Source organism: Neoarius graeffei, chromosome 12 (genome assembly GCF_027579695.1).
Source record: "Neoarius graeffei isolate fNeoGra1 chromosome 12, fNeoGra1.pri, whole genome shotgun sequence".
In the NCBI taxonomy this organism is placed as follows: Eukaryota; Metazoa; Chordata; class Actinopteri; order Siluriformes; family Ariidae; genus Neoarius; species Neoarius graeffei.
In genome coordinates this window covers 70,874,160-70,894,242 of record NC_083580.1, presented here as the reverse complement: position 1 = coordinate 70,894,242, position 20,083 = coordinate 70,874,160, and the positions used below count along the sequence as shown (strand labels likewise).

The 20,083-nt window shown below is 41.4% G+C and overlaps 1 protein-coding gene across 4 annotated transcripts in view; it reads right to left on the bottom strand.

Moving 5' to 3' along the window:
• Window positions 1–20,083, bottom strand: part of ankhd1 (ankyrin repeat and KH domain containing 1) — a 72,515-nt gene that overhangs the window by 23,559 nt on the left and 28,873 nt on the right. For 2 of the 4 annotated variants that reach the window (XM_060936354.1, XM_060936353.1), the window contains exons 3-11: window positions 16,968–17,124; window positions 7,364–7,526; window positions 6,984–7,131; window positions 6,442–6,675; window positions 6,219–6,313; window positions 5,631–5,868; window positions 3,931–4,122; window positions 3,725–3,834; window positions 3,534–3,621 (exon numbers count right to left, since the gene is read on the bottom strand). In XM_060936354.1, coding sequence (XP_060792337.1) covers window positions 3,534–3,621; window positions 3,725–3,834; window positions 3,931–4,122; window positions 5,631–5,868; window positions 6,219–6,313; window positions 6,442–6,675; window positions 6,984–7,131; window positions 7,364–7,526; window positions 16,968–17,124 — 1,425 coding nt within the window. The remainder of the gene's footprint in view (window positions 1–3,533; window positions 3,622–3,724; window positions 3,835–3,930; window positions 4,123–5,630; window positions 5,869–6,218; window positions 6,314–6,441; window positions 6,676–6,983; window positions 7,132–7,363; window positions 7,527–16,967; window positions 17,125–20,083) is intronic. The other 2 variants (XM_060936355.1, XM_060936356.1) reach the window with 1 other exon arrangement.

Sequence of the window (20,083 nt, the reverse complement as noted above, 5' to 3'; positions counted from 1 at the left end):
TTAGTCTGTATGTAACGCTACACCACTTGCTCCCGACTGCCTACCCATTCCCCACAAGTCATGTGTGTTTAAGGCAACCAAAACAACATACTCCTGGTGCCTCATGATTGTAAACACCTCTCCTGCAACTGATAGAGCGCAATGAGCGCCCCCAGTGGTGAAAGTTCACCAAAATTGGTATACATGTCAAGGGACGTATGAAGAGTTGTTGTGTCAAGTTTGATCAAGTTTGACCAATCAGAAGCCGAGATATAAAATGTTGCCTGAAAACAGCGCCCCCAGTGGCAAAAGTGCACAAAATTTGGGAGATATGTCAGGTGACCTGTTAAGAGTGTGCGTATCAAGTTTGATCAAGATTGAGTAAATAGAAGATGAGATATTTATTTTTGAAGAAAAATGTTTTGGTTTTTCCCATGTCAGAAGGTGGCGCTATGCTGTACATGACCGATTATGAGTTGGAAAAATCAGTGTCTACAACAGCAACGTACTATCACAAGGTAGTGGTGTGAAGGAAAAGCATTAAGGAATTATTTACCAAAAACCCGTTTTGGAGCAATTGCGTCGGCCAAAAACAGCGCCCCCCATGGACGAAAATTCCCAAAATGGGGTATACATGACATGGGAGGTAGTAAGAGGGTGGCCGTGAAGTTTGACCAAATTTGAGGAAAGATTGGATTTTTTGCCCAAAAATAGCGCCCCCAGTGGCGAAATATCACAGAATTTGGGTAGCATGTCAAAAGCCCAATGAGTGATTTGCCTGTGAAGTATGAGCAGTTTTGAGCAAGTAGAAGATTTGTTATGAATTTTTAAGCATGTAAAATTTTGCATTGAAAATTGATTGACGTATAACTTCTGAACGGCTTATCCTACGTGAAAGGTATTTAGGAAGTTTTGTCAGCCATGTCTGTAGATGATGTGTATCAATTTTGGTGACATTCCTATGAACGGCCTAGGAGGAGTTGCGCCGTGTTCGTGGCCATGCATTTCGCACAAAAGTGAAATTACCTCACTTCCTGTTGGGCGTGGCTAATGCATTGGCATTACATTTTTGTCCGGCTTAGTGAGATACATATCCGTACCAAATGGCATGCCACTACTACAAACTACATGGCAACCAGGCACGTTTATGCGGGAGGCCAAAATCACAACGACTTAGGGGGCGCTATAGAGGCCTTGAGGCCCGCCTGGATCTGGGCTTCTGGTTCTCAGTAGCGGTGGCAGTCTAAGAAAAAGGAGCCAAATTTCGTGCGTTGTCGACCATGGCAAGCGCCCCAATAAGGGTCTTGTAAAGAATTTGCTTGCCAAGTTTGACAAATCAGAAGCTGCAGTATCATTTTTGCCATAACCAGCACCCCCAGGGGCGAAAGTGCACAAAATTTGGCGTATATGTCAGGTGAGCTATGAAGAGTTTGCGTATGAAGTTTGATGACAATTGAGTAAATAGATGATGAGATATAGATTTTTGAAGAATAAATTTTTTGGTTTTTCCCATGTCAGTAGGTGGCGCTATGCTGTACATGAGCGATAATGAGTTGGAAAAATAAGTGTCTACAACAGCAACGTACTATCACAAGGTAGTGGTGTGAAGGGAAAGCATTATGGAATTATTTACCAAAAACCCGTTTTGGAGCAAATGCGTCGGCCAAAAACAGTGCCCCCCATGGACGAAAAGTTCCAAAATGTGGTATACATGACATGGGAGGTAGTAAGAGGGTGGCCGTGAAGTTTGACCAAATTTGAGGAAAGATTGGAATTTTTGCCCAAAAATAGCGCCCCCAGTGGCGAAAAATCACAGAAATTGGGTAACATGTCAGAAGCCCAATGAGTGATTTGCCTGTGAAGTATGAGCAGTTTTGAGCAATTAGAAGATTTGTTATGAATTTTTAAGCATGTAAAATTTTGCATCGAAAATTGACGTATAACTTCTGAACGGTTTTTCCTACGTGAAACGTATTTAGTAACTTTTGTCAGCCATGTCTGTAGATGATGTCTATCAATTTTGGTGACATTCCTATGAACGGTCTAGGAGGAGTTGCGCCGTCTTCGTGGCCATGCATTTCGCACAAAAGTGAAATTACCTCACTTCCTGTTGGGCGTGGCTAATGCATTGGCATTACATTTTTGTCCGGCTTAGTGAGATACATATGCCTACCAAATGGCATGCCACTACTACAAACTACATGGCACCCAGGCACCTTAATGCGGGAGGCCAAAATCACAACGACTTAGGGGGCGCTATAGAGGCCCGGAGCCCCGGCCAAGTTTGGGCTTCTGGTTCTGAGTAGCGGTGGCAATTCTCGGAACTGGTGCCAAATTTCGTGCGTTTTCGCCCATGGCAAGCGCCCCGAAAATGGCCCAACAGCGGAGAAAAATAAAGAAGAAGAAGAAGACGGAAGAAGAAGAAGACGGAAGAAGAAGAATAATAATAGTGAACTCTTACAAGAACAATAGGGCCTTCGCCCATAGGGCTCGGGCCCTAACAAGATGGTCTACCTGGTAATCTATAGTTCAACAGCTTCAATTTCACCAATTCCGCATGTTTTTTTCCTTTAACATGGTCAACCAAACGTGTTCTTCCACCAGAACCATACTTCACATCCTGATGGCACAAGATGCAGTAAGCTTTCCCTGGTTCTTTCATCTTCCGTATGTGCTCATGGAGATATTCACTACCGGCTTTAAACTCCAGCCATCGCCAATTCCATGGATTTTTGATGCCGTTTTCCTTGTCAATGTTTTTGACATCGTCGGCCTCACCGTCCTCCCTCTGAACGATGTCCCTCCGTGACGCGAACATACCGCGAAATTCTCCTTTTCAAAACCGTTGATATCGAAAGCGTGTTTAAAGAGCACAATGGTAAAACGAAAAGAACACAAGATTCGCGCCATGGTTTGTAAGCATGGCACAAATGCCGTAAACTGGTCTGTCATTGTCGCAAAAGGGAAAAAAAAAAAAAAAAAAAAGATACCAAAAAAATTACAATGTCGTTACAGAAAGAACAATTTGCGGTAGGCTCTTTCCCAGACTCGCCGGCTTGGTGACACTCGCTGTACGAGACTACTAGCGGTCGGTAGACAACAACCCCTACCCCCCCCCCAATTTGTTATTGCAAAATTAGATGATTTACTAAAATTATATTTTTGGCGGCCAAATTCGCGGAATTCCGCGGATCCTTCACAGCCCTGATTACTACATCTACGATGCAAATATTCAATACAGGAATCACTAAGATATTTTTTAAAAAAACCACAAAATCCAGGAAGCTGTGTACACTGATAAGAAAATTTCACATGCTCAATATATTACTAGGAGTACTGAGCGATAAAAGATACACTACGTTCCTGGCTAACTTTTAATTTTACCATTCAAGTGGATGATGGGTTACGTATCGTGCAATATATCTTTTAGAAAATACAATCTCGCTGTTTGATAAATTAATACTATACCAGGAATGTTAACACCATGTCCTATTCTTCTCTAAAGAGCTTAAAATAGCTAGAGGAGCTTAACAGCTAGTACTCCAGCTCCTTACCTTTACTGATTAGGAATTGCACAGTACAAAGATGTCCTGCTCTGGCTGCTTTCATCAGTGGAGTTCTTCCACCTTCTGACTCGTGCTCCTACAGAAAAAAAATGAAAGGAAAGCAGAGTTCAAGTCAAAGACACCACCACACAGCGGGGGGTAAGAGGGAGTGGAATAAACAACCCTGGAAAGCCACTCACCAGGTCGGCTCCGGTCTGAAGCAGCACATCGGCCACGTCTGTGTGCCCGTTTTCGCAGGCGTACGTCAGCGCGGTGTCCCCCGTGGCTGTCGTGGCATGGACGTTAGCTCCTAAACACACAGGAACAGCGACAGTCAAGGCCTAGAAATCCCAGTACAAAAGCAGCAACTTGTATACACTTGTGTAATTTCAGACAGTAGCCTCACCAGCAGCCAGCAGGTACTTGACCAGCTCTAGATGTCCCTCCTGCGCAGCCTCCATGAGAGGAGTGGAGCATCCAAGCTCGATGTCTGCTCCAGCCTTGATGAGGAAGTCCGCCACCTCCAAGAAACCCCCACAGCAGGCCAGAGTCAGTGCCGTCTCCTGCGTCTCCTCTGTCTGAGCATTGATGTTTGCACCTAATCACAGCACACCGGTCATAAGTTGCAAATCTTATGTCAACATGCTTGCAACTAACAGAATAAAAAGAAGAGGGAAAAGAAAAAAATTAGAATAAAAATATTAGAAGACACAAATTTATATACGTTATAGAAAAACTATAGAAACAGTGCTGTCAAATTACTTCTGATTTCTGAGAACATTTAGTATTTAACTGCTTTCCTTTATTCATGAGCCCATGATTTTATATGGCCAAATAAACACAAATTCAACAATAAGAAAAAATGTTGGTTTGTTTTTTAAAGCGAGACGGCCTTCCGATTTCATAAAATCGGTGAAATTTAGTTCCCTCTGAAATGTCAGTGTGATGCATCTTTATTTCTGTAACATCTCACAAAATCAGGCCGTTCTGTGGCTGGGAAGTTATTTAATTTGAGGGGATTCCCGAGCAAATAATGTGCATGAAATCGCTCGCTTCGCGCACTCAAGCAGACAGAGGAAGTCCGTGTGCGCGCACACGCATGCGCAAGTTTACCTTTGACCGTGCACTGACCGTTACATCATTCTGTCGCTAAACAAACGGCTGATCACACCGAGGTGCTCGCTGACCGCCGATATTTATTAGTTTGATATTTCCTGCGTTTCCTTTCCTTCGTATATAACGACGTCTTTTCTTCTCGCTTTGTTACTGTAGTCGGTCTTTCACGTTTCATTCACGTCCTCCATTTTTCTCTCCCGTTGCAAATTTGTATCCCACAATGCCTTGCACGAACAGGGAAAGCCCACCACGTCATGCATGACGTAGTATCTTGAATTGGATCATGGTAAAGCAGGAAAAATAGCAGAGAATTAAGAGCCACATGGCCCAAAATTCATGAACCATTCTTTTAAAAAAAAAAAAAAAAAAAACCTAATAAAATTGGAAGTCTGTGGTTTGAGTTCATAAGCTTTCAGTTCACGAAACAAAAAATTAAGTGTCAGAAAATTCTTTTCACGACCTGCTCTTGAAAAAATCTGAAAGGCAGAATAGCTTTAATGATTTACCCACAGTAATGCTTGCTTTGTCACTGATATTTAGATTTTTTTAGGCTGTGAGAAATCCATGGGGGGGAAAAAAAATATATATATATACAAACAAAAAAACTTGTACCATCCACGAGAGTAAGCTTCGTATTCACAATATTTTGATACACAGGATAGGGGGTCATCAACTAGTGGACCGCAATCCCAGCAAAGTATTCCACTAAAAACCACTGACGCAGAACTGCAGCAGAGTCAACAAATATATGGAAAATCCTGATTGTAGTCTTTGGTAATTAACTACTAATGTGAAATAAAGTACACCATTAAATGATGCAACAGATGTCATTTGGTTAAAAAGCCAAAAAAGACTTTGGCTCGGTGATACAGGGGATCGGAAAACATTCAAAAGCAGATATTTCAGGTACGTAAAATTATGTGCATGAAGAGTTCAGACCTCAACCAGAAAACCCAGTTAGTGCCAAAGCCATGGTGGGAATCCGTGTACCTTGTGCCAGGAGCAGAGCCACCATTTCCTCGTGACCCTCGCGTGCAGCCTCCATGAGTGGAGTGTATCCCTCATCATTGACCTCCTCTAGGTTGGCTCCCCTCTCGATCAGCAGTGCTGCCAGCTCCACATGCCCTCCGCAGGCTGCCAGGGTCAGCGGCGACTCAAACGAATCCGCTGGCATGTTCACCTGCGCTCCGCTGTCCAACAGCAACCGCGCCACCTCGACGTGCCCGTCCTGCATAAAGGACAGAAGAAAACCTTGCGAGTCACACACTGAAGACTAAGCATAGTATGCACACAGTTCTCGTGCATCAAGGGGTTTCCTTTTATGCTGCATTACTGCCATTATTACACCCATTAGCAGATACTACTACAATATGACAAACCTGCCCTTTCATGTACTCCCGTGAGGTCAGCATTTTTACAGTATGAGATGCAAACTGCAGATCAAAAATGTGTTTTTCATAATGATTGCCTAAATGAACACAGCATTCACAACGAAGAGGAAAATAAAACATGTCAAATGGGAAGCAAATGCGTGTATTTACATGCGAATTAAACGAATCAAGAACGCAGTGTTCTCACCATGCAGGCTTCCATGAGTGCCGTGTGCATTTCGTCTGTCTTGTGTTCCTGGTCAGCTCCTGCCTCCAAGAGAAACCGCACCATGTCCAAATGCCCTGTATTAAAGCCAGAGGACTCACACTCTGTGCCTTCCCACAGCATAAACGTTTACTTTTTTAAAAATACTTTTTCACATGGAAACATTTGCAATTACACCGAGTGCACTGGTTATTCCAACACACACCTTTATAGCAGGCTAGTGTGAGAGCGCTTTCCTTAAACTCATTGGAGTGTGTGTTGATCCCTGCTCCGTACTCCAGGAGCACGCGTGCCACCTCCACATGCCCAGCGCTAGCTGCCTCCATCAGGGGCGTGTGGCCGTTCTCGTTGTGATCTTCAATGTTGGCTCCCTCCTTTAGCAGAACTTTTACCACATCCAGGAAACCGCCAGCACAAGCGTACGTCAGTGCCGTGTTACCTACAAAACAAGCAAAAAAGAAAAGTTAATTCTAAAAATACACCCTGTAAAGTGAATGGCCTTTCAGAGAATTCATATCAGCCATATCGCTTCCGATAGAACCTTGAGACATACCATGACGTTTCTTAAATTTATCCTTTTTAACACATTTTCATGTCGTACCCTCGCCCTTACCGCTAAGGTTGATTCTGACCTCATCCTGCATGTGAGATCACAACCAATACGGGCAAATAAGCTGGCTGGAGGAAAAAAAAAAAAAAAACTTCTCCATTAGTAGGGTAACGTTCCACCTAAAGAATTCACTGTACCTGAAGAGGACTGTGCATTGACGTCTGCTCCATGCACTAGGAGCAGTTTGACAATGTCTACGTAACCACCACTAGCAGCAGCCATGAGAGGCGTGATGTCTCCCTTGATGCCTCGGTCCTCTACGTTAGCGTGCATGGCCAGCAAGACCTACAATTAAAAAATAAATAAATAAAATATTCAAGACGAAAATATATAGCCAACTCCGAGTAAAAACACAAATATTAGAATAAATTTGGTAGAGCAGCATGATAAAAGTTACTTTGAGGTGAGCACTTAAAGAGAAGAACAGACTCAGGAGTACTGCTTACGAGTGTAGTTGGTCAGCAGCAGCATAAAAGAGCAGTGTGCGCGCATAAGGGAGGTGGTGTTTGAGTCTTACCTGCGCGAGCTCATAGTATCCAGCAGAGCAGGCCAGACAGAGCAGGCTCTCTCCTTCTTCTGTGTGCTCGTTGACGCTGTGGCCCTCGTCCAGCAGCTTCTTCACCGCGTTCACGTCTCCGTCGGAGCAGGCCTCAGGCAGGCTACGGCTAAAAATAACCAGACTGCTACAATTACCGCGACTGTGCAGGCAAAGCTAAGCTAGCTACGCTGACTGGCCTTCCGAGAATACGGCTATACTACAGAGATGAACTACAAACATACCATAAACTAAAGCTTTAAGATTACTTAGATATACAGACAATAGCTGACTAAGAAATACTTTGATGGAAACAAAAGCACATTCAGTTTAAAAAATAAAAAAAATAGGGATTGTTTTAAGCCAGCATACAGACAGGTGACAAATATTTTTTTAAAAAAAAGCGCTGGTGGCATCCTGAAAGTGAATTTTCCTGGCCATAAGCCAACCAGCCAGCTAACATTAGTAATCATAAGTTTACAGGTACAAATATACATCACTTTCACCTTGTGTACATCTGGAGGATTAAAAGCGATGACACGGCAGATCCAAAAGACCTCTGTCCATCAGGTTTTAAAGGAGACATTATGAAAAACTTACATTTTCAGTGCTTGTGGACATACATTTTAGATATCTAGAATGCCTACCAAACTACAAACTGGCAAGACAACTCGGACAGTTTATTCTGCGCTGCCCATTTCAGAAAACATGTGCTTCAGACAGTTCAGGTTTGTCTCCTCTTTCTACATCATAAAGGAAGCTCATCAGAATTATGGCACCTCTTCATCTACTCTTACCCTGTGTTTGAAAATCGCTCACTCGTTCCCTACTCCCTATATAGACCCCTTTCACATGACGTCACCGCGCCGCGAGATTTTGTTAGGCGCCATATTGGAAGACCAAGTGCATGCACTCACAATATAAAACAAAAGTACGAGCGAGAGTAAAGTGACACGATGGATGATAATTCGGGTTACGTGAGTACATTACCAGCTGCAGAAAGGGCACGGTATGTGGAGAAACTGGCTGTGATTGATGGGTTTGACCCATATGATAAGACTCAGAAAAAATTATGTGAATCCAAGCACACAGTTTAACGCAACAGTTCATTTATATCCCGACCTTGTCAGCTGTCAGATTTATGTTAATGGACCCGGTAAGCTGGTAAATAATTTTCTTTTTCTCTTTACCAAATTCTAACAGAAAACGAGAGCGCCCGAAAGGGAAAACCGAGCCGAGCCGCCTCACGGCTGTAATGCAAATTGCTTTCCTCCTCGGTATACAAGTGCGCTTCCATGGCAGGGGAAAAAAAAAAAAAAAAAACCTACATTTTGCCGCCTATGTAGTCCCCTATTTAAACAAATAGGAGTCATTCAGGATTCAGCCATGTTTTTGCTCCGTGTTTTTACTCGACCAAAGTTATACAGTATTATGAGCTTTAAATTGCATAAATAAAACCATTTGGTGAAACTTTGAAGAAGAGATTGTACTGGTTTAGTACTAGTTTTTACCGAACGTTTTCATGTCGACTCCAATTAATACACTAGTAGAATCGATGACTAGTTTAGTAGGCCAAAACTTTTTTCAATTTGACTGTACCAGCCTGAAAAAACTTGCGACAGTCAAATGGGAAAAAAAGCAAGCTGGTCATGCTGTACTGGACTAATCTATGACTGATGAGTATAGTAAGTGATACTAGTACTGATACAATAAAACAGACGACTGTAATCTGGTAGGCAGCACGATTTATATTATTTCTCCGTGTCAGATACATAAGGAGGACCGGACACCAATTCTGCCATCTGTTTGCTACCCAGACATTGTAAACTATTTGTTGTTTACACCCAGTGCCTACACTGCTGATGACTTGAAAGCCTACAAAGGGCTACAGGCTTACAATTATGTTGTTAGTGGCTTGGTTCGTGATATTACAGCTGTTATTAAGAATAACCTACACATAGTTATGGCCAAGGTAATCTTGTTGATATTTATCTTTTAATAATATATCTTTTCAGTTGAAAAATTAATACTTTTTGTTACTATTAAGGTATCCGTAATTTAGGTTAATTTATCCAAATTATACATATGTATTTATGATATATGCCTACACCACAGCTATGCTTTATTTATATAATAGGAGGGAGAGCAAGCTGCAAACCATCCTAAATTATTATTATTAAATTGTAGAAGTCTGGGAGGCTTGCTCCTCATACAGTTATCAACTTGAGGCCAATTTAGCATGTTTTAAATCTGAATTTCTTGCGTTTGCTTACCTCAAAGTGTCCACAGATCATGCACAGACTTATCCATTATATCCACAGTTTTTTGCCAAGTCTCACACAGGTTTCTTTCAAGTCTACTGTTGGGCCAATAAATCATAAATAAAACAGCTCAGATGTGTTTGTTTAAGTCGTTTGCCACTCCACTTTATTCTCGTGGGTTCACATACCGCTGCCATTATCACGAGTTTGTTGGTCTTCCAAAATGGCGCAGGGTCTGTTTACTTCCGGTTTCGGGTGACGTCAGTGAAAGGGGTCTATAGGGAATTACTATATAGAGGACTATATAGTGAGCTCATTGGTAAAATGAAAAAACGCTTTCGGACACTAGCCCATCATGCTGGGATTTATGTCGTTACTGTCACACAATTAAAACGTGCCAGATCAGATGGCTACCGTGAGTTGGCCTAGTGGTTAGCGTGTCCGCCTCTCGATTGGGAGATCGCGAGTTCTATTCATGGTCGGGTCATACCAAAGACCATCATAAAAATGGTACCTACTGCCGTCTGGCAAGGCACGCTGCAATACAGCTGCAAGTGGGGAGTCAAACTCTCGCGGTTATCAGAGGACTAGCACCCCACAGTAACCCTAGCTATGTAATAGGCGAGAGGCCGAGGGCTACGGAAACTGAGATCGGCACCACCCTATGCGCCACATGGCGTGGGAAGGGCTTTGATTTGATTTTTTTTTTTGAGATCAGTTGGCTGGTGGGTTTTCAAAATAATAAATACATGCATGTATTTTTGTGATAAATCCATCTTATACTTAAGGTTGCAAAATTCCTGGGAATTTTCAGAGTGGAAAATTTCCATGGAAATTTTGGGAATTAACAGGAATTTAGGAGAACTTTCAGGAATTTTCAAAACCAACTTTACTTAATTGATACAAAAAAAAAAAAAAAAGTGTCCTTTTATTCAGATTAGGCTATTTCTCTGGGTCTCTGTTCTGTTCAGAAGAACATACAAGCAAAAACAAGCATGTAACTAATTAAACAACTGAGAAAATTAATAGCCACCAAATGTTTTACAAAAACAATACAGGTTTTCCCTGGTACACGTACAATGAATTAAACAATAACCTTAGACTTTGTGAGAACTTATCTTCAAAAGCAACTTTAACTCCACTTATGATTTTGAAGACTGCTTCCTGTAACTTTTTTGTTTACTAATTATACTTCAACAACTTGAATTCCTTTTTCATTTTGCAACTGGTTTCTAAACCGTATCCTGTCAAGTAATTTGCTTGCAAATTATCAGATCAGAAGCAACGATTAGGGTATACAACGCTATTAAAACAATGACATTAAACAGCCTTGTTCCAGATTCAAAGAAAAAAGTGGCACTGATATTTTACAAGCAGAAAAACTTTTCATTTCAAGACTACTAGTAATTAGACATTTTTAATTTTACTTTTAATATTCCTTATTTTATGATGTGATACCTGTGATTAAATCTGTAGACAAGTCTTCAAGTTTTGTAAAATTGTGTTGTAAAAATGGTCAAAATTGAGTTTTTGCAAGATTTTTAGAAATCACTGTGTGTTATGCAAGGAGTTAGATTTCCACTTCATTCTTACCAAAGGGTACACTCTAGAAAAATAATGTACTCAATTCAAAATTACTAGATATCTTGTCCGAGGGACACTTAATAGAAATCTATTCAAATGCAAATTCGAGAGGTCCCCAACACACACACACAAAAAAAAAAAGGTATTCAAAATATGTGTAGTAGACCAAGGGATACAAGACCTTCTACATTTTTGTGGTAGGGAACATTGGAATGAGCATTTGACCTTTGACAATTTTGACTGGATTTCTATTAAGTGTCCCTTGGACTAGATAATCGAGATTGAGAAAAATAATTTTTTTTTTTCCCACTGAAAAATCTGAATAATATTGAAAAACTAAAAGCCATTTATTAATTGGCCTTTAGCAATATGTCCTATTCTTAATTAGCACAAAACAGTACATAATTGAAAGAAAGGCTAACATGGGTCTTTGTTTTTCTGGGTGATATGTTTTAAAATGTTTAAAACTTAATAAATGCCAAAATCGAAAATTCACAATATTCCCGGGCCCTTCAAAATTCCTGGAAACTTTCCACCCCTTTGCAACCCTAATTATACTGAGCGTATTTCCCACATCAATTAATGCAAAGCACCTGCATCTTTCAGTTTGTTTTTTTTTTAAATCAAGGCTGAATAATTTCTTCTTTGCCGCTGCCTTTTATTAAATCAAATTTGAAACTTTTAATTTGGATTTCTTTCAGCGCGACCGCAATGCATGACGGGATCTATTGCTTTGGTTCCTGACCGTTGGTTGTGCACTACTTTTCGTGATGCATTGTGGGATACTTTGAGTGCACTATATAGGGTGTAAATAATCCTCACTAAGGTTTCGGACAGCGCTACAAAATGGTGTCCTCACTAAATAGTGAGTAGGGAGCGATTTCAGACACAGGGTTAGCTTGAGAAATGCCTTTCTGAATAATTATTCATGAGGAAGTGCTACCTGATTGGCCAGCAGAAGAGCAGGGTGGAGCAAGCAGTGACTCATTATCATTTAAAGGAACAGGCACTCAAATGAGCCGTTTAGACAGTGAGAAATGAGCTGTGGTCCTTATATTTTGACCAAAGCATGGTCACAGACATTTCATTAAGACCTCAGAGAACTGCGTCAACTTGTGGAAAAGGGGTGTGTCACCTTTAAAGTGTAATATTTATCGATTTCTTGCAAAATACATACAACAGCTCTGTTTCTCTTTAAATTTTTCTGCAGTGGACAAGTCACTGAGCTGCATCTCAAACTTAAAACTCTGATCTTACATGAAAAGTATTTTCTAATCCAGAAGAGAAGAGTGGTACTTTCACAACGTTTAAGAGACTTGTAAAACTCAAACAGGAAAACTGGTTGGTGTTGGTACTCAATAACGGTCAAGAATAGTATATAAAAGTATGTGATATGAGACACATTATTTTGTTTATTCAGTTGTGGACACTTGCATCATGCTACAATGCCTTCACTATTTACACTAGTATTGCACCATGTAGACACACCCTAATAATATGAAGTTCACAAGCATCAGGTCAAATGATACACGCAGCAGCCATCTTGTGTATACATAGTTAACAGCAAGTATAAAATCAGCCTTGTGATGCATTTGCTTTCTCAAAATATAGAACTGTACGCATTAAACAACTGAGTCCATATTGATTTCCCTCACATAAATTTGACAAACCCATTTTAAGTAGTGAAGTGGTATTTAATTTATTGTGGACCGAGTGTGGCCAGGTTGATTTATAATCACATCACATGGTTGAAGACACCTTGATTTTCAGGGTAGGAACTCCAAGGTGAGAAGGATGTTCCCTTTGTTTGTTTTTTTTCCCCCCCAAATCAGCGTTCTGAAAATTTACATTACATGCTTCAGTTAAACACGGCATTATTTGACTCATCACCTTTATCTTTCAGTGAAACGGTATTGCTGGGTTTCAGTCACGTGACTCTTCTTAGCGGTTTTACCTGAAGTGAAATAGCTGGTGGTCTAAACGGCTGCCGTAGTGCAAACAACTAGCAATAAGTTATCAGAGTACGCTCGTAATCTAGAAGCCACTGCTCGCTTTCGATATATTCAGAAGATTACTATGTGCAATGGAATCGACCTCTACAGTCTGGGAAAGAAGGATGCATCATACGATCTCGAAAACTACCCTTCAGTCAAGTTCCCGGACATTTCAAACTATCTGGTGTTGCAGACGTCCTTCTACACCGCAAAACAGATGAAAGCGTGGAAGAGTATGGAGGCTTACAACTTTTTTGTCTGTGGGTGGGTAAAGGACCTCGCTATCAAGTCACTGTCGAATGAATCCTGTTGCCCGTGCAAGTATGTTTTTTTTTTAAGCTTTTCGTTCGCATCTTTACAACGAAGCGCTGCAAGTTGAAGTCTAAACAAAATAGTTTCCTTGATTCTCACTTGTGTTGGCTCTTATCTCTGAGGTAAATCATTCACAAAGATCATCAGAAACCCCTTTAAAGACCTGGATCTTAGTTAAACAAGACGGAGAAGTGATCACGGCGCATTGTAACTGTACGGCTGGGGAAGAATTTTGTCGCAACCTTCATGCATATGGACTTTGTGAGGAGTAAACAAAAACAGTGGGGGACTTTAGCACTTCATGACTTAAAAAAAAAAAAAAACACACGCAGTAAAATAATGACACATAGCAAGTACTTGGAAAACACTAAGGATATAGCCGAGAGGGAGATACAAACCTTTCACGAAGTGATCACTGCAAACTCGAGCATGCTTCGACTCCGCTCCCTTCGATTTCAGTAAGCGGTTCAAAAGCCACCTTTCTCGACGTCTTTGTGAAATCCTGTTTGCTCACCTTTATATTAGTTCACAGGGAACCCTGAAGAAACCTCAGTTTCATGGTTTGATCGATTCGAATAACCTAAAACAACGCAAGCGTAAGGCATTTTTCATGCGAGCAATGCACCTTCTCTGTACAAACGGTTCGTCAACTGAGCTTTGGTAGACCACCAGCTAAAGTTTTGAATAACTAATGAGGTGGATGTGACGACACATGAAACCCAGCAATTATCGTAATGGGCGTGGTCTCTTCCAGGAGACCATGTACAGGGCTCACTGAATGACACCGTTTTTAATACAGCTAACCAATGTTAATCATATACTATGGCTGTCAGTCAGCAGATCTCAACCCAGTTGAAAACCTGTGGGAGATTTGGACAGCATTCACCTCAATCATCATCATCATCATCATCCCACCACCAACCGAGAGACTATCCTTTGTTAGAACGGTGTTCATCGCTCCAGTGACTTGCAGAATCCAAGTCAAGGGACATTGAAGCTACTCTGACAGCTTGCAGCGGTGTATGTTGTTTATCCGTTTAATTTGTCACACATCCATATTACCGATTTAAACAAAAGCAATCCTAATGCATCCCAATTCCAAATGAGGGGTTGTATAAACAGGGCCAATGATTTTCCGTGATCGCGGAAAAAACGGACAGAAATTACGGAATTTTTTAAAGTGAAACGGATTTTTTGACCGCCGAACGGAATTTTTGGAAATAATGGTGTTTTTTTTTTAGTATATCCGCGCTTGTATTCATTTTTTTCAACATTGCTCGTGTGTCAAAGTGTAACTGCCGCAGAAGGCTTCTGCGTAACTGCCATTAACGCCCAAGCAGACATGCCTTTCCGGTCAAGGCAGCTTTGTCGGTGATTGTGACTGGCTTGTGGCACACCTAGCCAGCCAATGAGCTGCTCGTTTACAGATTCGCAACCAGAATGGTGACCGCGAAAAAGAAACGAATGCATCCTATCAGTAGAGTTACAGCTTCTGAGCACGAGAAGCAATTTCAAGACGATTTCTACACTGACAAGGACATTTTATTTTGTAAGTTTTGTGACCACAGCATTGATTTCGTCAGGGTTGACACATGCAAGGACCACCTGAAATCCAAAAAACACACGCTTCATAAACATCTTCTAAATGACAGAAGATTCAGTCTCACGGAGACCAACGCTAAACAACTTATGATGCTCTATCATAATGGCGATATCGAGCAGCGTTTCTAGATACTCAGAGCGCTCAATGATTGATCTGCAAGGAATATTCAGGACTGTCATTACAATCAAAGTTAAACTATTCTAGTCTGTCTGAGAGTGTGTTCTGTGTTTTGTTAGGAAACACTGTTTCATGAATTTGTCGTGTACTAAAAAAAGATGGATATGGAGTAATATTTTTAAACAGTCAGTTATGAGTATTGTCATTACAGGCTCAGTAAGTATTACTGAATATTAATTTATCCCTATTGATTTATCAGTACTCATTATATTGCGATATTATACATGCTATTATATTGCATATATTATATATGAGATGGGTTTTTAGTAGTGCTGTCAAGCAATTAAAATATTTAATCGCGATTAAATGTCGCGACTGTCATAGTTAACTCACGATTAATCGCAATTTAATCACACATTTTTGTCACATGAAAAACCATGCAATTCTCTTATCAGCATAAAAAAGTGAATGGGCTTGCTCACCGTTCGAACGACGGGGGTACTCGGGGGATCCGAGATCCCCTGAAACAGACATGAGATCCCTTGAAAACATGATTTGGGAAATGTTGGGGGGTCTCTAAAATATTGGCAAAATGATGTTTGACATAGCAATCGTGTGTAACGGGAAGCATTTGCATATCCGAAGTGAGCGCGCGATGGAGATCCGCGCTCTGAGACAAGCGCAAGCACCTCCCTCCCCAAGGGAAAAAAAGGGACCCCCCCCCCGAAAATATTGGCATAGTTCGAACACTGGTTGTACCAATGTTTTGGGTTTTTTTTTATTGCAGAGCATAACACGTCTTGTCACAGCCACTGCAAAGTGGGGCTGGAGCCGCCGATGGGAAAACGAAACCTAAGCCGAGCACCGTGGCTCTTCGGGGGAGGGCAGAGGACTCTGGCTGTGCGTGGCGTGGCATTACAGTCTAGTTGCTATCGTTTTTCTAAGCAAAGTCTCTGTTCCAAGTTCCTGGCAGTTTCAAAAGCTTATGAAAAACCTACATCATGTCACAGAGCGTTAATCTCGCGATAAAAAAAATTATCGCCATTAAAATTGAGTCAAGTTAACGCGTTAATAACGCGACATTTTTGACAGCACTAGTTTTTAGTTAACTGTGATCCTAGTTTCTTGATTTATCTGTTATCAGTATGTCAAGTATTTTGAGTTGTCTCAATCTGTGATCCCACTTTAATTTTTCTCATTAATGCAATTTATCAGCCTACTGTCAGTGTAATCGTTTTATTATAATGAATGACTTCATCATGCAAAGGACCATTTGTGTCTAGAGATGCAATACTTTGAAACCCAAGCAAAATTATGCCAGCCAGAATTACTAAACTGGAGCCAAACAGAACAATTTTGAACTGAAATTGTGAAACGGAATTTTCATTGTCCGAAACAGAAAAGGCCAGATTTTGAAGCGGAAAATCACTGGCTCTATATAAAAAGGTGCTTGCATTTGGGGAGACGATTTCATTGCAACTTTCTCTTCCAAAATCCCAACTTTAAAAATGGAGAAAATAACAACCAACAATGATACTTTGGATACACGCTGACAAGTGGCCCAATGATCAGTACAATGATTTCAAATAGAAAAATAATCATCAGTTCCCTTGTTGTACTTGTGTCTTTGGGGGAAGTCAATTTTGATTGTGTAAAAATAAATAAAAGCAAAGCACTGGAAGTAATGAAGTATATAAGAGAGAGGAGATGCCTACTTGTCTGCCTGGTTGGCGTTGAGTGTGTTTTCGGCCCTCATGCGTGTGAGGGCGGCGGCGGCTTCGTCCAGTGCGCAGCTCACCGATGACGTCAGGCGGCGCAGCACCTCAGGATCTGCGAAGGCTTTGCCATCGGCAGTGGACAGTTTACCAATGCCTGCAGCGTCAGCCACACGCCAGCAACACACAGCATTCAAGGCCAAAGGCATCCAGAGTTAGTGCACGCCCAAGTCGCACAAGCACACAATCACACACACAAACACACAGGAAGACACCAACACTGGTTAGTCATGTCCAAAACCATGCAGCGTGGTGGAGTACACAAGATTATAAAAAATTGGGAACTGGTGAGCTTAATTACATACAACAAACGTCATTACACAGCTACAGACTAAACTGTAAGGCTTTACCGTGTATAAATATTTAAAAAAAAAAAAAAAGACAACAGCAACCAACCAGGATTGTGAGATCACTTGTTTCTTCCCTGCTACTGAACAATTTAACCTTCAAGCTTGGCATCTTAAACGCAAAACTGTTTTCAGACAATATGACAAGCAAAACTGGAACATGACAACCTGAAATGAAGAAGTGATTTAAACCTACACAAGACGCATATTCAGCAGTACAGGGCCTGAAATGAACTTCTGTCACTTGAAGTCATCCGAGAGCGGATGTCACAAATATGAAAATCATAACTTTCATGCTGTGTGTATCCGAAGCTTGGCTTGCTATTAACGTAACCTCGGATTCTCTTATCATAATCTTAAACTCTTAGTTGACTTAAAGGCCAAACGTACCATATTTCTTCATCTTTCTCACCGTAAACAAGCATCAGGATTAAAGTTTATGATCTAGGACACAAGAGCTGGAGTTTCAAAACGCTTACTACAGCCACTTAAAATCACTCTCGTATACAACTCTTCACTGATTAATTATATGCAGCTTGTCTGATTTATAATCTCTGGACCCTGATAAAACCAAATCAGATGTGTCTACAGAAAACACTGAAAAAAATATTTCTATATTTCTGCTTTCGTCAAGAACCCTAGACAGGAAGATAAGCTGTTTGACATCTACTTAAAAGCTCATAGGCAACGGTTTTAAGTTTTATGCACATTTGAAACTTGATATGTTAAAAAACCCTCCGTAATTTTCTTCTGGTCCCAAGAAGTATTGTTAATAAGTAATAATTAAAATAAGTTAGCGCAGATCGCGACGAATTTCTGTTCGGCTATTTTCATGACCACTCGGCGCGTGACGTCATTCAAGACAAACCACTTGAGTCGAGTCCACTTCCGTTTACTTACATTGCCGTTTGGCTTGAGTGCAGACGTGCGTTCAGGAATTTCCAAAGAAAAACCATGCCTTATTGTTGTGCAGTGAACTAACAACGGGACCGGTTCAGGAAGAAGTTTTTACCTTTTTCCGAGAGAGGAAAACAGGCGGAGCGAGAGGGTTGGCTTTTTCCGAGAAAGGAGAAGAGGCGGAGCGAGAAGGTTGGCTTTTTCTGGAAGAGGAGACGAGGCAGAGAGTGGACTGTGTGGGCGGCGGGGGAAAATCAAGCAGTCAAAGAAGAAATGGAGCAGCAACGCTCAAGCAAAAAGGAAAAGATTGGAGGTAAATATTTTTACTTTTGCTTGCAATTGACAAGCCAAGAATCCTGAGGGATCCTTTACAATCATTGTGGAAATAAGACAAAGGGATATTTCCTCGCTTAGAATAGTCTATAAATAGTATAATGCCGCGGATGGCAGGCTAATGTGGCCTACCGGCGCACTGTCCAGTAATCGTTCCCTATATCCACTAGGGAGGGCGGTTTAATTATTCTTCAAAAAGGCTCTTGTTTAGTATTATGACGACAGTAGGAATTTATCATAACTAGCAGGATAAATCGTTTGGGCACGAGTCTTGTTGAGGTCCGGGGTCACCGCGATCAGAGTCGGCCAAGTCGCTGTCCGATTCCGAGACAGCACGGTCAAACCAGTGAGCCACATTCACAGATTGCTTCGCAACGGCCATAGGTTCATACATATACCTACGGTTTCACCTCTCGATATTCAATTTGGAGAGTTCCGACTTCAAAATCGCTATCAGACATTTTACACAACCTCTCACGACCAAAGTCCGTACATGTGTGCTCGGTTCACAAGTAAACACAGAACTGCTCCCAGTCTGGCTTAAATGACGTCACGACGACGGTCCCCTGGCGGTGAAAGTGCGCATAAGTGAGATGTAAACAAACCTTTGGAAATTGGACAAAACAGTATATTTTAACTGTTTTATTCAATTTTAGGGTGCAAATTAGACACTAGGAAGATTGAACTTGCTTTTTTGGGTCGTTCTTCTAGACAATAAAAGTTGATATTCTATGTTTCACCTCCGACTGTTGCCTATGACCTTTAAATAAACAAGGAGGAAATTTCCAAACCACCGAATAACGTAGCAGCTCGCAACACCGTCCAGGTACAAACGTGGGTCCGCCAAGTAGAAAGAACTAAATACGTGTGTAACTTAACACTGCTGTTGGATGGGTTGACCACTATATTGACAGACAGACACGCACACGTCATGAACACCACAACTTGAAGAAACTATATGGGGGAATGAGGAGGACACAACACAAGACTCTACACGGCCACAGAGGATTACATGTACACAGATACACACTTCCAGCAAGTTTACTAAATGCCACTGCTGAGTCATGATCAGAGCCGAGGCTGCTGTATTGAAATCTATTGTTCCTCTTAATCTCCCCTGGTGCAGCTCTGAGCTCCCCGTCAGCTCACGGGAGCAGGCTCGCCCCGTACCGCTTAACCCGTCAGACCCAACACGCTGAGCCTCGTCTAGCTAATCACAGCTTCACCACACGTAAATAAATTCACAACACGCTTGAATGCAAACACAAGCACTAAAAGTTGCATGCTAAAAATACACCTTTCACTAGGTCTGTGTAGTTCTATCTCCATCACCTCTAGCCTGTTCAGCCTCCTATAGACACATCACTAACACCCACACTGCGTCTTTGTTTTACCCCGGGGTCAAGTCCTAATATACACACGCAGCATGTTTTCACAGAAAGCTGCTTTACTGTAGCCTATATGTACACCGTCAACAAA